Consider the following 16,585-nt stretch of genomic DNA (forward strand, 5'->3'; position numbering starts at 1 on the left):
GGGGCTGGAGCAATAGCACAGCGGGTAGGGCATTTGTCTTGCACGCAGCCAACGTGGCCGACACAGGTTCGATTCCCAGCATCCCATATGGACCCCCGAGCACCGCCAGGAGCAATTCCTGGATGCATGAGCCAGGAGTAACCCCTGAGCGTCACCGGTTGTGACCCAAAAAGCAAAAAAAAAAAAAAAAAAACCAAACATGAGGGAGCTGGAGAGATAGAACAGCGGGTAGGGCGTTTGCCTTGCACACAGCCAACATGGCTGACCCAGGTTTGATTCCCAGCATCCTATATGGTCCCCTGAGCACCGCCGGGAGTAACTGCTGAGTGCAGAGCCAGGAGTAATCCCTGTGCATTGCCGGGTGTGACCCAAAAAGCAAAAAAAAAAAAAGAAAAGAAAAACATATGATGTCATGTGGCTGCAGTAGTGGCCGCTGCGCAACTTTGAATTCCCGAAATTTTAACACTTAAATCTGGAGGGATTTCTGCCAAAACCTGCTTGGTTCCAAGATTTGTTCCTGAGTCTCTGGGATCATGGCCGTTAAGCAGCTTGATCAGGAGCCAGAAAGGCCGTTCATGGGCGGTGACTCAGGGTCTCCTTGGGGTGGGGACGAAAGGGCCGGCTTCAACCCTATCCCATGAGGCACTGCATGTCTCATCACTGAAGGCCCAAACCTTTACTGTCCAATCGTCTCTGGAGGATGGTGGCCACCGGGAACAGTAACCTACTGCGGGGTCTGGACGCATTTCTGTCAAAAGCCACTGGTTCCGAGATTTGTTTCTGAGTCTCTGGGATCATGGCCGTTAAGCAGCTTGATCAGGACCATAGAGGCTGTTCGTGGGCAACGACTTGGGGTCTCGTTGGGTCTCTTTGGCTCCACTGCCATCCCATGAGGCCCCGTGTGTCTTGTCACTGTGGGCCCAAACCTGACTGTCCAGTGGCCTCTGGAGGATGACGGCCACCGGCCCGCCAGGGGGAATAGGCCAAGGCAAAAAACCTATTCCCACCTGGGGTGGCCCAGAGCCGGTAACCTACTGCAGGGACCAGACGCATTTCTGCCAAAAGCCGTTGGGTTTTGAGATTTGTTTCTGAGTCTCTGGGATCATGGCCATTAAGCAGTTCAATCAGGAACCAGAGAGGCCATGTCTCCAATTATATAGCTGAGCTGGAGGTGGTTTGTGGGTGTGTCTCCCACATACCTAACTTTTGGCTGTTTACTTTCTTGGTAAACTTTGCCCCAAGTTTTTGGGGTCTGGCCAAAGGCACAGCAGCAAATTTGGGGTATCTGGAAGTCTGAAGGTACCATCAGGCTGCTGATGCACTCGCCTCACAGGTACAGACTGACCTGCTGGCAGCACCATATCCCCTAAGACTTTGTATCTTATTAGCAGTGCTCAGGAGTCACTCTTGGCTCCATGTTCAGGGGTCGTTCCTGGCAGTGCTCAGGGGAATCATATGATGTGCCAGGGATTGAACCAGGAACAACCATTTATAAGGCAAGTGCTTTATTCTCTGGAGTATTTCTCTGTCCCTGGGATAAAGATGTTTTTAAAAATAAAATTAGCTTTGTGCCGGAGCGATAGCACAGCAGGTAGGGCGTTTGCCTTGTACATGGCTGACCTCGGTTTGATCCCCAGCATCCCATATGGTCCCCCATATGGTCCCCCAAGCACCACCAGGAGTGCAGAGCCAGGAATAACCCCTGAGCATCGCTGGTTGTGACCCAAAAAGTAAAAAATTAAATAAATAATAAAATTAGCTTTGGAAGAGGTACTGATGAAAAAATTAAAATGACACACTGAGGGGCTGGAGATATAGCACAGCGGGTAAGGTGTTTGCCTTGCACGCAGCCGACCCGGGTTCGATTCCCAGCATCCCATATGGTCCCCTGAGCACTGCCAAGAGTAACTCCTGAGTGCAGAGCCAGGAGTAACCCCTGTGCATCGCTGGGTGTGACCCAAAAAGCAAAATAAATAAATAAATAAAAATAAAATAAAATGACACACTGAAGGAAATGTTGTTCAAGGAAATTTGATATAAATGTAGTGACAAGTGAATCACTTGTCAGTGATTAAGGACAAAGTAGTAATTTGAGATATGTTCTAAAGTAGAAACATTAGAAAGAATGTTACAAGGAATGTCATGTTAGAAGACCAAGATTTTGCTTGAAAACTGACTAAAGATGAAGTCAAGGGCTGGAGTGAGAGCACAGCAGATAGGGCGTTTGCCTTGCACGTGACTGACCCGGGTTCGATTCCTAGCATTCCATATGGTTCCCTGAGTACCGCCAGGAGTAATTCCTGAGCGCAGCCAGGAGAATCCCTGAGTATCGCTGGGTGGGTGTGACCCAAAAAGGAAAAAAAAAAAGATGAAGTCAATACATAAATTTAAAACTAGATTACACATAAATTTTTTATAGTTTGAGCCATGAAAGTGTAATTACATAGACATGTAGTTGTTCCAGTTTTGAGAAGTATAGAGCTAAATACCCAAGGTGGGTAGAAAGTTATGTGGACACAAAGTGTCCCTTCATTCCTTGAACAAATGTTTCTTTAATTACAATAAATTTTCTGAGAACTTTTGAGGACCAGTAAGGTGCATTTAGGGAGGAAGCAAGGCAACTGAAGCAGGGGTTAGAAAGATCAAAAGTGAAGGAGCAGCATTGAAAGATCAGAGCTTTATTGGGGAAAGAAATGATAGACTTCCCAACATGCTGTTAATCGGTGGCAACACTAAGTATGTACTGTGCTAAGGCTTATTATTCACTGGAATTTCATGGTTTCCCTTATTTATGAAAAAACAAAACAAAACAGGTGGAACAGCTGTGTGACCTTGGGCATACAGTCTGAGCCAAGCCAACTGTGGATTATCTGACTGAGGTCAGTATCACCTTCACTTCCTTACTGGACAGTAATTCTCAAATTTCTAAAGCTATACCATATCATTTTTCTAGAACTGTGCTTTAAACTGAGAGCTAAGCTCATTAATGGGTTAAAATGAGTCTAAGCAGAGCAGAAAATTCTGTTCTAATGTTTCATGAGAATTGTTTCAGCGATGTGTTGAGTTAGACTATATCACTTGCTTAAATAATTCACAGTCCATCTCTTCCTGATCTCTTTTGTCCCACAGTTGTCTCCCTGATGGCATCTGAAAAGGTCCCCTGTGCATTTACTGAATAAGGAAGTAACAGTTTGTGCTAAGAGATTAATAACTGATAATGAACTTAATATTCATGATCTTTCCTCCTAATAAAGCATTTATATTTTCAATAAGAATAATAGATTTTTCCCAGTGGATTGATTTTAGACAATGAAATAATTTGTTTCAGGAAGGGCTTTTCCACAATTCCATATTATCATTTTCAAAAGAACACCTTTTGGGAAAAAATACGTCATATGGCAGAACATTTGGCAAGGTGGAGAGCACTGACTCCAATGAAAGCACAGGGCCTTTACTTAGAAAAACCACAAAATGAACCTACCTCAGTGCATAATTTGATGTATAATGTCAACAAGATATAGGAATTCTAAATGATATTCTCATTTCTAAACAGCAGGTATAAACCACTGTCATTTGAATAGTATAATGTGTTCGTGTTTGATAAGGTCTTTAAGCTGAAACTTGTCTAGGACATGCCTCATTTGGGTTCTATCCCTGGCACTGCAAGGGGTAAAAAGTCTGTAATTTTTTTTTTTATAAATTTATTTATTGAATCACTGTGAGAACAGTTACAAAGCCTCGGATTTAAGTCTCAGTCATACAATGATGTAACACCCATCCCTTAACCAGTGCACGTTTTCCACCACCAAAAACCCCAGTATACCCCCTTCCCCCCACCTGTGTGGTAGATGATTTCCACATTACTCTCTCTCTACTCTGATTACATTCAATATTTTGACACCGGACCCATCACTATTATTTGGTATTTTCCTCGAACACTCAGACCTGCTGAAAAGTCATCATTAGATAATTTGTTTTCTATTGCTGATTATGAATAGCATGTGATGTCGCACTATCGCAGCCGCGTGATTTTGGATTTCTGAAACTTTAATAATTAAGTCTGGAGGGATTTCTATCAAAAACCGTTCGGTTCTGGGATTTGTTTTTGTGTCTCTGGGATCATGGCCATTAAGCAGCTTAATAAGTAGCCGGAGGGGCCGTTTGTGGGCAGTGACTGTCGACTCCTGGTCTCATTGGGGTAGGGGAGGACAAGGAAAGTCCATAATTTTAAAGTTACGAAAGCAACTTGAAACACAGACAGAAAGACGTGTACGCGTGTGCGCGCGCGCGCGCACACACACACACACACACACACACACACACACACACACAGCATGGGGGGGGGTGGGGAGAAGTACCTGCCATAGAGGCAGGCTGAGGATGGGGTGATGGGAGGGAACCTAGGGACACCGGTGCTGGGAAATATACACTGGTGGAGGGATGGATGTTGTAATACTGTATGACTGAAACCTAATCATGAATAGCTTTGTAAAGGCTTATCTCACAATGATTCAATTAAAAATGTTGAAACCAATCATTGTGTATGAGGCTTACAAAGGAAGAGTGAAATTTTATTTCTTTCACATTCTTAAAAGATTGCCTAGAAGGGCTAGAGTGATAGCACAGTGGGTAGGACGTTTGCCTTGCACTCGGCCGACCTGGGTTCGATTCCCAGCATCCCATATGGTCCCCCGAGCTCTGCCAGGAGTGATTCCTGAGTGCATGAGCCAGGAGTAGCCCCTGTGCATCGCCGTGTGTGACCCAAAAAGAAAAAAAAAAGATTGCCTAGAATTTATACTGTATTTTCATGGGCCACAGAGATAGTACAGGGGTTTATGTGTGTGCCTTGCATACTGCCTATCCCAGTTCTTTTGCTAGCATTGCCTTTGGTTCCCTGAGGACCACCAGAAGTGACTCAAGCATAGATCCAGGAGTAGCCCCTTAGCACTGCTGAGTGTGGCTCCCAAAGCATGCCCACTCAAAGTGATTTAGACAAATTTGTAAGACCTATATGATAGAGGTTTTAACATTTTTTTAAAATAGAGACCAGAGTGTAGTATGGTGGATAAGGTGCTTGCCTTGTAGGTGGCTAACACGGGTTCAATCCCCAGCACCACAGTCTCCTGAACCCCAACAGAAGTGATCCCTGAGCACAAGTCAGGTGTATGTCCTGAACATAGCTTAATGTGGCCCCAAACCAAAACAAAGCTTTTTTTAAAAAAAAATTAAGTTCACAATAATTTATTATATTCAATATTCAAACACCACTATTATACCTTCCCACCACCATTACTTTGAATTTTCCCACCACTGCCACTCAAGACTGCCCTCAAACACATTAGCCATGTGATTCTGCACGTCTTAAGTGGAGGAGGGGGAAGAGATCAGATCTACCTTCAAGTACGGTTTGGAATGAAAAACGCACACAATGCAGGGAATCATGTAGCAAGGTGATAGATATTCTGCACAAGCAGCTGCCAAGGCGCAGGAATCCTGTTTAAAGCAAGCAAGGCTGTTTCCCGCATTCCCACAACTCCCATGACTCCGGCCCCGCCTCCCGGGTGGCGTCGCTGTCACTATGGCAACAAGCACACAGCCGCGGCGGTTACAGAACTCAGCCACCCGCACCCGGCTCTCGGCGGACGCACGACTCCGCGGTCTGTCCCGACCCCACTGGCACCCTACATTGACCTCCTTCGGGCGGACAGCGAAGAGCCCCGGTGCAGAATGGCCCGGGGAACCGTCCCTTCCCCGCTGGACGACTTGGACCTCAGCGGCGAGGAGGTCCGGCGCCTCACCTCCGCCTTCCGGGACCCCGAGTTCCGGCGCCTCTTCTCCGAGTACGCCGAGGAACTCACGGACCCGGAGAACCGGCGGCGCTACGAGGAGGAGATCACCGCGCTGGAGCGTGAGCGCGGAGTGGACGTGCGGTTCGTGCACCCGCAGCCGGGCCACGTGTTGCGCACCAGCCTGGACGGGGCGCGGCGCTGCTTCGTGAATGTGTGCAGCAACGCGCTGGTGGGCGCGCCCAGCTGCCGGCCGGGCGCCGGGGCCGCGGTGGCCGGCAGCCACTGGTCTCTGCCCTACAGCCTGGCCCCCGGCCGCGAGTACGCCGGGCGCGGCGGCACCCGCTACACCGTCTACGACGTGGTCTACCACCCGGACACGCTCGCGCTGGCCCGGCGTCACGAGCCCTTCCGCCAGATGCTGGATGCCACGGCCCTGGATGCTGTTGAGCGGCAGTTCCACGTGAAGCTGGACCGCCGGAATGCCAAGACCCTGAAGATCAAGTACAAGGGGACCCCGGAGGCAGCCGTGCTCCGCACGCCCCTGCCTGGGGGCGCCCCTGCCCGGCCGGACGGGGAGCCCGAGAGTCCTCTCCCCGATTTCCCCTACCCCTACCCCGCAGCGGCGGGGGACTCCACGGCCCGCCAGCAGCCCGCGCCCCCGCGGCCCGAGGCGGTCCCGCCAGCCGCCCCCACCGAGCCTCGCTACAGCGTGGTGCAGCGCCATCACGTGGACCTCCAGGATTACCGCTGCTCGCGGGACTCGGCCCCCAGCCCGGTGCCCAAGGAGCTGGTGGTCACCATCGAGCTGCCGCTGCTCCGTTCGGCGGAGCAGGCGGCGCTGGAAGTGACCGGGAAGCTTCTGAGCCTCGACTCGAGGAAACCCGACTACCGGCTGCGGCTCTCGCTCCCTTATGCGGTGGACGACAGCCGCGGCAAAGCGCAGTTCAACAAGGCCCGGCGGCAGCTGGTGATCACGCTGCCCGTGGCGCCGGGGGCCGCGCGCCGGGGACCCGCTTTCGAGCCGGAAGAGCCGCCCGGAACTGACGGCGCTCCCTGCGCTTCCGCCGGCGACGGGGAGGCGGGCCCGGACGGGGGGTCCGTGGGGGATCGAGCCTCGAGTCCCATCCACGCCGCGCCTGCGGACGCCGCGATCCCCGACTCGCCCGCCGCAGCCGGAGAGGCGCTCGTCTCCGCGCCGGAGGGACGCGACAGTGGAGAGCGAGTAGGGACCGCTGCGAGCAGCCAGGAGGAAGCGCCCCCCGGAGACAGGGGCTCCCCGTGCCTTTCTCCTGCGGACCCACGAGTAAACGTGTGCGGCGATCTGGGCTCGGAGACGCACGTGGCGCCGCTGGATGGAGCCATGGGCGGCCCCGACGCCGGTCGCGGGGTAGCTTTGTGCCCCCCTCTGCAGTGTGACCAGGACGGAGAGTCCCTGACTCTGCTCGTTCGAGTGCCCCGCATCCAGCCGCAAAGTCTTCAAGGGGACTTGAGCCCCCAACGGTACAAACTAGGCTTCTCCACAGAGGACTCCGTGTCTTATTCCTTCTTGTTGCAGTTTGCTCCAGAGAATAAACTGAGCCCCAAAGAACCGGTCATTGACATCTCTTCAAACAATGCTGTGATCGAGCTGGCCAAATCTCCAGAGAGCCATGGACATTGGAGAGAGTGGTATTACGGTTTAAACGACGAGTCTCTGGAGGTAACTTGCAGTTCTTTTTAAAATCTTAAGATTCGGAATGCGTGTTTCATTCGTCTCTTAAATTTTGCAGTGTTTACACACCCCCTCGCGGTTTATTTTAAGCAGAGCCTTTTCCGCTGTAATTTATTTCATAATGACTTGTAGATGATACATCTGGGTATTGTATTGAGAAAAACAAAGGACTCAAATATATCTCCTCAAGTGCATGGGATTAAAAATCTCCCAAGGTGTTTGTTCTTAATATAGCTGTTTCCTTGGAGTTCTTGACCTCTAAGGAGGACTACGTTGGATTTCTGGGGATTCAGATCTCTGAAGCTGGATCTGAACGTTGAGGGCACTTCCTTCAATAAATACGTAATAGGCCTTTTTCTTTTTGCAGAAGTCACTTTTTCATTTAAAAACGTTTTTTGATGTTTGGAACACACCCAGAGACGCTCAGGGCTAACTCCTGACTCTGGACTCAGGGATCAGTTCTGAAGGGGATGGGGACATTACATGAGGGTGCTGGGAACCAAATTGTATCTGTTGCATGAAGCTCAAGGCCATACCTGCCATATTCACTATGGCCCCTGTTAAGTAACTTTTAAAACTAATGTGAACAGTTGATGATTTTAATTGATGTTCTTATCTTGTTCCATGTAGCGTTTTTAGCTTTTGGAAAAAATACATACCAATATTCAGGGGGTATATTCTTAGAAACATTAGTTGCACAGATTAAAAAAAAAATTAGGGGGCTGGAGCGATAGCACAGCCGGTAGGGTGTTTGCCTTGCACGTGGCCTACCTGGTTTCAATTCCCAGCATCCCATATGGTCCCCAGAGCACCGCCAGGAGTAATTCCTGAGTGTAGGTAGAGCCAGGATTAACCCCTGTGCATTGCTGGGTGTGGCCGAAAAAGCAAAATAAATAAATTAAAAAAAAATTTAACTTGAGTTTAAAAATGTCAAAATTTTCACTACACTGTTTTCATTTTTTTGCGGAATGAGGTGAGATTTGGGTCCAACCCAATGTTGCTGGAGGCTACTACAAGATCTGTGCCTAAGGATCACTCTACTTGGAATTGGAATATAGTTGGGCTGTGCTTTACCCTGTACTACTTGTCAATCCCTATTTATTGTTTCGCTAGAAAGTTGGCTAATAAATTGTTTCTTATAATGATGGTATCTTCTGTGAGGATTGGGCAATTTGAAACCCTCTGAAAATGGTAAAATAGCCAAAGACAACTCAAGGAATCTAGTGCATGCTTTGTATGTGGAAGGCCTGGGTTGGATCCCTGGCATCACTTGTGAGCACAGACCTGGAAGTAGCCCCCAGTACCGCTGACTCTCGCTCCTCCCCCAAAATAATAAAACAAAATGGTAATTAGGAGGTTTCCCCACTCGGAGAAAGCCTGGAGATGTCAGTCCCAGGTCTTTGTGACACACACCCAAATTTTCAGCAGGTTAATTTCTGGTACCAGAGATGAAATCCAGATATCCTGTTTACAAGGAGCTGGGTGTCAAGGATCAGGACAAAATTGCTGCAAAACTGTTTGATTAGTCCTTGGTGTGAGTGAGCTAAAGCATCATGAATACTTGTCTTGCTGAAAACAGACAAAAGAATGTGAGGCCAGATGTGTTCCATTGGGAGAGTGAAATAGCAGAGTTCTCAGAAGTCCCAGCCTGACATCACAATGAAGCTCTTGGTAAAAAAGATAAGCAGCATGAGAGGAAACAATAGTTATCCCTCTGAAAGGGACTCAACAAAATGAAAAGGAGATCTAAACTGTTCCCACTGAAACTTTGTAATATGCCTGTCAAGTTGACAGGTGGGGATGGGGTGAGGGTCGGATTGGGGAGGGAATATGGAAACACTGGTGGAGGGAAGTTGACATTGGTGGGATTGGTGTTGAATATTATATGCCTAAAACTCAACTATCAGTAAATAGCCAGGCGAGGTAAGATATGTTGTGAGAATATAAAATAGAAAAATGACATCAGTTTATCCTTTATTTATTTATTTATTTTTGCTTTTTGGGTCACACCCGGCGATGCACAGGATTTACTCCTGGCTCTGCGCTCAGGAATTACCCCTGGCGGTGCTCAGGGGACCATATGGGATGCTGGGAATTGAACCTGGGTCGGCCGCGTGCAAGGCAAACGCCCTACCCGCTGTGCTATTGCTCCAGCCCCAGTTTATCCTTTAAAAGGGAGAAATTAAAGGAAAGGGCAGTCATTTTCCTGTAATTATTTTAATAAATAAAATAACACTGTGAAAAGCAGCTTTATGGATAAACTGTTCAGAAAATACTACTGAGGAAAAAAGCAAATACTTAGCAAAAAGAGATAGTTCAGCTGGTAAGGTGCTTGCCTTGCATGCAAGCCAACCTGGGTTTTGTTCCCAGGCAGCACAACATATAGTCAGTTCCACAAGCACCACAAGGAATGATCTCTGAGCACAGAGCAAGCAGTAGAGTAAACCCTGAGCAACACTGAGTGTGGCCCAAAAGACAACAACAACAACAACAACAAAAGAATACTAAGAATACTAACACTAAGGAATAATACTAAGATAGTATAGAGGTAAGGTGCTTGCCTTTATACAGCTGACCTGGGTTCAATTTATGTGTCACATATGATCCCCTGGATCACACCAGAAGTCACCCCTAAGCTAGCAGGGTGTAGCTCCCCCCCCCCCCAAAATAGTAAGGAATATATATTTTAATCCAATTTTCTACAATTAGGCAGCTTTGTTTATATCTTGGAAACCTGAAACAGATTTATAATTACTTCTGTAATCACTTTTCGGGGGGGCACTCATTGTTTGGTCCTCACCTGGTGGTGCTCAGCCCTTACTCCTGGCTCTGTGCTTCTGGATCACTCCTGGTGGGGCTCAGGAAACTACATAACCACAAACCTTATGTGGATTCAGGATTGAACCTGAATCAGCTCTCTGAACGACAAGTTCCTTACTTGCTATACTATCACTGTGTCCCTAATTTTCATTTTTTATTTTTATTTTTTGCATAGGGATTATTCCTGGCTCATGCACTCAGGAATTACTCCTGGCAGTGCTCAGGGGACCATATGGGATGCTGGGAATCGAACCCGGGTCAGCTGTGTGGAAGGCAAATGCCCTACACGCTATGCTATTTCTCCAGTCCCCCAATTTTCATTTTTATTAAGATTGATGTTCATTTTTTTTTCTTTTTATGGTTCACTGAATATTTTTTATTTTTTGTGCCTATACTGCCAAGAGCTACTCCTAACTTGGTGCTGGTAGCAGGATGGGGGTGCTCCCTAAAAGTGATGGGGGTACTATGCAGTACCTGGGATCAAATTCAGGGCTCTTGCTTGCAAATCATGAGACCAGCCCTTTGAGCTCTTTTCTTTGGTCCAAAACTAATGTTTTGTTCTTTAATCACAGGAGTAAGGGGGTGAATAGATACGGAATTAATATATTACACAGTTTTGCAGGGTTCTTGGCAACCACAGCCAGCAGTGCTCAAGGCCTATTCCTGGCTCTGCTCTGGGAATCTTAAATGGTCCCTGAGATGGAATCAGGGTAGGCTATATGCAAGGAAGCACCTTAGTCACTGTACTTGTACTATCTTTTCAATCCCAGAATTAGTATATGCATCATGTGAAAATAATTACAATGTAAAGAGACTGATTTGTGGTTATGGTGATCAGAATTATTACTTATGCATAGCAAATAGAAATATATTTATTACCCTTAAACATTTACTGGGAACTTTCCTAGAGCTCTAAGACCACTGAATTTCAGTGTGTCTATAATAGTATCAACCATTAGAATGATAACAGTTTTGTCCAATACTTTGTATTTTAATGACAACTACCATTTACATTATAAATACTGTTTTCCCTTATGCTAATAAAGACTAAACTAATACATAAAACTGGGAGTAGCCCCTCAGCACCGCTGGCTCTGGCCTTCCATGGCCCCAAAATAATAATAAGTCAAAATGATAGCCTAGGTAAGATATTTTGCTAGAATACGAAACGGAAAATGACCTCTGTCTATAAGTTTAAATATTGCCTTTAGGGGAGGCTTCAGAGATAATACAGAAGGTAAGGTGCTTGTTTTGCCCACAGTTAACTAGAGTCTTTTCCCCAGCACCCCATTTCTTTCCCAAAAACTTCCCAGAGTGATTCCTGAGCTCAAGAGCCAGCAATAAGACCAGAGAACTGCTAAGTGTGGCCCATAAACAAAACCAAAAACAGGAACATAAGCAGCACTGTATGACCGGGTCAGATATTAATTTTATTTGGGATGTTTTGGGGGAGGGGTTGTCACATCTATGGTGCTTAGAGCTTACTTCTGGCTTTTTATATCCAGAGATCACACCTGCCAGAGCTCAGAGAACTATGTAGGGTGCCAGGATAAAACCCAGGTCTGCCAAATGCAAGGCAAGCGCTCTATCTGCCGAATTATTTATTCCCTTAGCTCCAGTTCAGAATTGGGTATTTAAATCCTTATCCAGATGCAAGGCAAGTGCCCTACCTGCCATGCTATTTATTCCTCTAGCCCCAGTTCAGAGCTGGATATTTAAATCCTTACCTGGGGCTGGAGAGATAATACAGCAGGTAGGTTGATTGCCTTGCACATGGAGGCCCAAGTTTGATCCCTGGCACCCCATATGGTCCCCTGAGCACTGCCATTAGGGATCCCTAAGCACAGAACTAAGAGTAAGCCCTGAGCATCAGTTGTGCCTAAAAAACTAAATAAATTCACATCTGACTCTGAGTTTGCTTTCCTATCTATGAACTATGTAGTACATAGTTGAAAATATTTACTTTATAAGCATGTAAAATATTATTTGCCAGCTTAAAACCTTGCCATGATAGACTGCTTCTTAATTCTCTTTGGGTGAAAAATCCCTTTAAGAATATGACTTCCACTCCTGCGAATATATCCCGGAGAGGCAAAAAAGTATAGTCGAAATGAAATCTGCACTTCTATTGCTGCACTGTTAACAATAGTCAAAATCTGGAAAAAACCCGAGTGTCTGAGAACAGATGACTGGTTAAAGAAACTTTGGTACATCTACACAATGGAATACTATGCAGCTGTTAGAAAATATAAAGTCATGAAATTTACATACAAGTGGTACTATATGGAAAGTATCATGCTAAGTGAAATAAGTCAGAAAGAAAGGGACAGACATAGAAAGACTGCATTCATCTGTGGAATATAAGGTAACAAAATAGGAAACTAATACCCAAGAATAGTCGAGATAAGTACCAGGAGGTTTGCTCCATGGCTTGGAGGCCAGCCACACATGCAGGGAAAAGGCAGCTCAGAAAGAGAAGGGAGCACCAAGTAAAGGGTGTTGGGAGGATCCACCCAGGATGGGAGATACATGCTGAAAGTAGACTATAGACTGAACATGATTGCCACACAATGCTGCTTTTGTAGACCACAGCACCCAAAAGGAGAGAGAGAACAAAAGGGAATGCCCTGCCACAGAGGCGGGGCAGGATGGGGGGGGGATAGGGAGGTGGGAGGGATACTGGGATCATTGGTGGTGGAGAATGGGCACTGGTGGAGGGATGGGTACTCGATCACTGTATAACTGAAACCCAAGCACAAAAATTTGTAAGTCTACAATTGTACCTCATGGTGTTTCACTAATAAAAATTTAAAAAATAAATAAAATTAAATAAATAAAAAAATAATAAAAAATATAATAAAAAAATAAAAACAACAAAAAACAAAAAAAGACTTCACCTGGGAAAATTGCATAGCAGGTACAGAACCCCTAAATACAGAACTAAAGAATAGCTCCTGAACGCCGCTGGGTGTGCCCTCAACCTTTCCCAAGATATACACATAAAACAGTATTTTTAAAAGTGTAATCCTGGGAGCTGGAGAGATAGCACAGCGGGTAGGGCGTTTGTCTTGCACACGGCTGACCCGGGTTCGATTCCCAGTATCCCATATGGTCCCCTGAGCACTGCCAGGAGTAATTCCTGAGTGCAGAGCCTGGAGTAACCCCTGTTCATCGCTGGGTGTGACCCAAAAAGAAAAAAAAAAGTGTAATCCTGAACTACATGAGAAATTGTATGTTTTTAGGTACAACTGTGTGAAATCTGGCTTATAAGGCAAACTACTTTTTCCCTTTTTATTTTAGGAAAGATTTTTTGTCAATGAAGATAATGTTAATGAGTTTCTTGAAGAAGTCATGAGCTCTCCATTCAAACAGACAAAGCCTCTAACCCCACCATTAATAGAAGTTCTACAGGTTACTGACAGCAAAATTGAAATTCATGCAAAGGTATGAATGGATATGAAGAGTAATGATTTTTAGGACATGATTAAAGCTATCAAATCACTTAAATTTTTTTCTTTTTTTTTTGCGCTTTTTGGGTCATACCTGGCAATGCTCAGGGCTGACTCCTGGCTCTGCACTCAGGAATCACTCCTGGCGGTGCTCACGGGACCATATGGGATGCTGGGAATCCAACCTGGGTTGGCCGCATGCAAGGCAAATGCCCTACCCACTGTGCTATTGCTCCGGCCCCCAAATCACTTAAATTTTTGTACTTAAGTTTAGCAGTTTAACATGTGAATTCATTTTTGTGTTATCTCATTAAATCTCGTGTTCAATTAAAAATGGAAAGGAACTAACATTTCAGAAGTTCGTAAATAATTGACTCTTTTAAACTAAAGAAAGCACATCATCTAATGTGTATGTTCTTTCTTAGTTGAATCCTAAGTTTAATTTTTTTAATTAAAGTTTTTGGGTTTTGGGCCACACATATTAGTGCTCTAAGCATACTCCTGGCTTTGTTCATGTATCTCTTTCCCAGTGGTGTTCTGGGACCCTATGTAGTGCCATGGATAAAATGGGGTTGGCCACATGTAAGACAATCATCTTAACCACTATACTTCTCCCTCTAGTCTTAATTTTGTATCCAAAATTCAATATTGTAAAAAAAAATTATATAGTAAAAGCACGATCTGACTTTGATGTATGAATGTGGGTGGGGGTATTACCTCTGAGAGTCACAGAATGTCTTTAATGAAAAATGATTAATTATTGTGACTATGTTCAAAGTTTGCATTATTTCATAATAAAAATGAGTCATTTGGGGGCCAGAGTGATAGTAACAGTGGGTAGGGTATTTGTCTTGACCCAGTAGACCTGGGTTCAATCCCTGGCATCCCATATGGTACTTCAAGCACCAAGCCAGAAGTAACCCCTGAGCATCGCTGGATGTGACCCAAAAAGCAAAAATAAATAAATAAGTTATTTGGAAGGGTTTTATTGGAATTTCCAGGTTTCTATTTTTTGCATTGTTAAATGCATTTGTAGAGTAACTTTTGAGATAGAAGCTTGGAAGCTATTGTAGGTCTGGAAGGGTTATTTATTCCCTCATATCTGAAATCTTATGGGGAGGAGAGATGACTGAAAAGGCTAAAGTTCATGCTTTATATACTGGAGTCCAAGGTATGATACCCGGCTAGAGTGTCCCCTAAGCCTCAGTGGGGAGTGGCCCCAGCAATGTCAGGTGTGACTTCAAAACAAAAATACCAAAAAACAAACAAACAAAAACACCCCAGCCCCTGAACACTTAATTCTATGGGTCCTTCAATTTAATTTTCGATTTGTATCAAAGAAATATTTGTTGTTTCTCTTAATATAGTTGCAAGAAAACAGTAAATCTGATCAGCTTCATGAAAAAGAAGAAACAGTCAATGAAGAAAGTCATCTTGCAGAAAAAGAAAATACAGAATTTCCTACCACCTCAAAAAGTAATTCTGATTCATCCTTTATTGTTAAAGTACTACAAACAGATGGTTGTGATTCAGTTGCATGCTTGCAACAAGAATCTATTGATGGCTCTCAAATACTGTCTGGAAAGTCTCAGCAACCTGAATCAGAAATGAAAACAGAATATAAACAAGAAAAATATGCTATTTACTCAGAGGATGAAAAAGATAATTCGAAAGGAAAAGAAATAACTGAAGAGAAAGAATTTGATGAAGATTACTTATCTTCAGTACCAAACAAAACTAGAGTTCACAATATACCTGGTTTTGACACAATTAAAGAAACCAACATGCTGGACGGTAGTGTGCAAATTATTAAGGATCATGTGACCAACTGTGCATTCAGCTTTCAGAATTCTCTGCTGTATGACTTGGATTAATTCTATATATGTCTAGAAAGGTAAAAGAATAAAACTTAAAATAGGTCCTGTTAAGTCCTGTTAAGTATTTTTTAAATGAGATGTGCAAGAAAGTATAAAATTAAAATTTGGAGGCTGGATAGAGTATAGTGAATAAGACTACTTGGATGTGACCCAAAAGCTAAAAAAATTAAAATTTGTATTATTCTAAAGGGGAAACAAGATGTTTAATTTTTATTTTGGATCTAGATGGTTTATACAAAGTTTCCTGATCATAAAGATATTTTATGATTAATATATTGATAAAATGGAGTTCACTATTTAATAAAGTTAACTTATATGTATGTCTTCGCTTCCTTTGTTTTAGAACATCCCTAAATGGCGTGTACCACATAATCACTAAGAATGCAGTTCACTAGAAATACTGTGTTACGTGGAAGAGTAGAATCTCAGAATATTTATGAATGTCACCAGGATGTTAAAATTCTTAGCGAAATGAACTTTACTAACTAGCAGCCCAACCAATAATAATATAAATACACTGAATTAAACTATTTTTGTTTCAACTCTTTCAATCTTTTTGTCATACAAAACATAGTATGTGATACGGGTTATTCTGTAATGACTGCAAATTTAGTTAAAACTTTTGAAACTTACATTTCTAAAACATCTTGATTTTATAGAATACTTATAGGAAGTTTAGAACAGGGTAAAGAAATCTAGAAGTCTGTACACATAGCAAAATTGTTATATATCACACAAAAACAACAAAACGCCTGTTTTGTAAACAGTTTGTTTTATAACACCTTAAAAGGGCTGCAGGTAGTTTCTGTGACTGGTTAAATTATAAGTTTTGTAACCAGGAGATAATCCTAGATTTCTCAAAAGATTTTTGGAGAGGAGCAACCAAGAACAGCTGAGAATAGCCAAAGCACCCTAAATACAATCTAGTAAGTTTTAGAT

General features: G+C 44.4%; 1 protein-coding gene across 1 annotated transcript; it reads left to right on the top strand.

The window, feature by feature from the left end:
• Positions 1-5,649: 5,649 nt before the first annotated feature.
• DNAAF2 (dynein axonemal assembly factor 2) lies at positions 5,650-16,016 on the top strand. The gene is made up of 3 exons (XM_056133820.1): positions 5,650-7,488; positions 13,621-13,764; positions 15,137-16,016. The coding sequence occupies exons 1-3, from the start codon at positions 5,728-5,730 to the stop codon at positions 15,641-15,643; spliced, it is 2,412 nt and encodes an 803-aa protein (XP_055989795.1). The 5' UTR covers positions 5,650-5,727; the 3' UTR covers positions 15,644-16,016.
• Positions 16,017-16,585: the final 569 nt, after the last annotated feature.

This window comes from Sorex fumeus, unplaced genomic scaffold (assembly GCF_029834395.1).
Source record: "Sorex fumeus unplaced genomic scaffold, SorFum_2.1 ptg000098l, whole genome shotgun sequence".
Taxonomy (NCBI): domain Eukaryota; kingdom Metazoa; phylum Chordata; class Mammalia; order Eulipotyphla; family Soricidae; genus Sorex; species Sorex fumeus.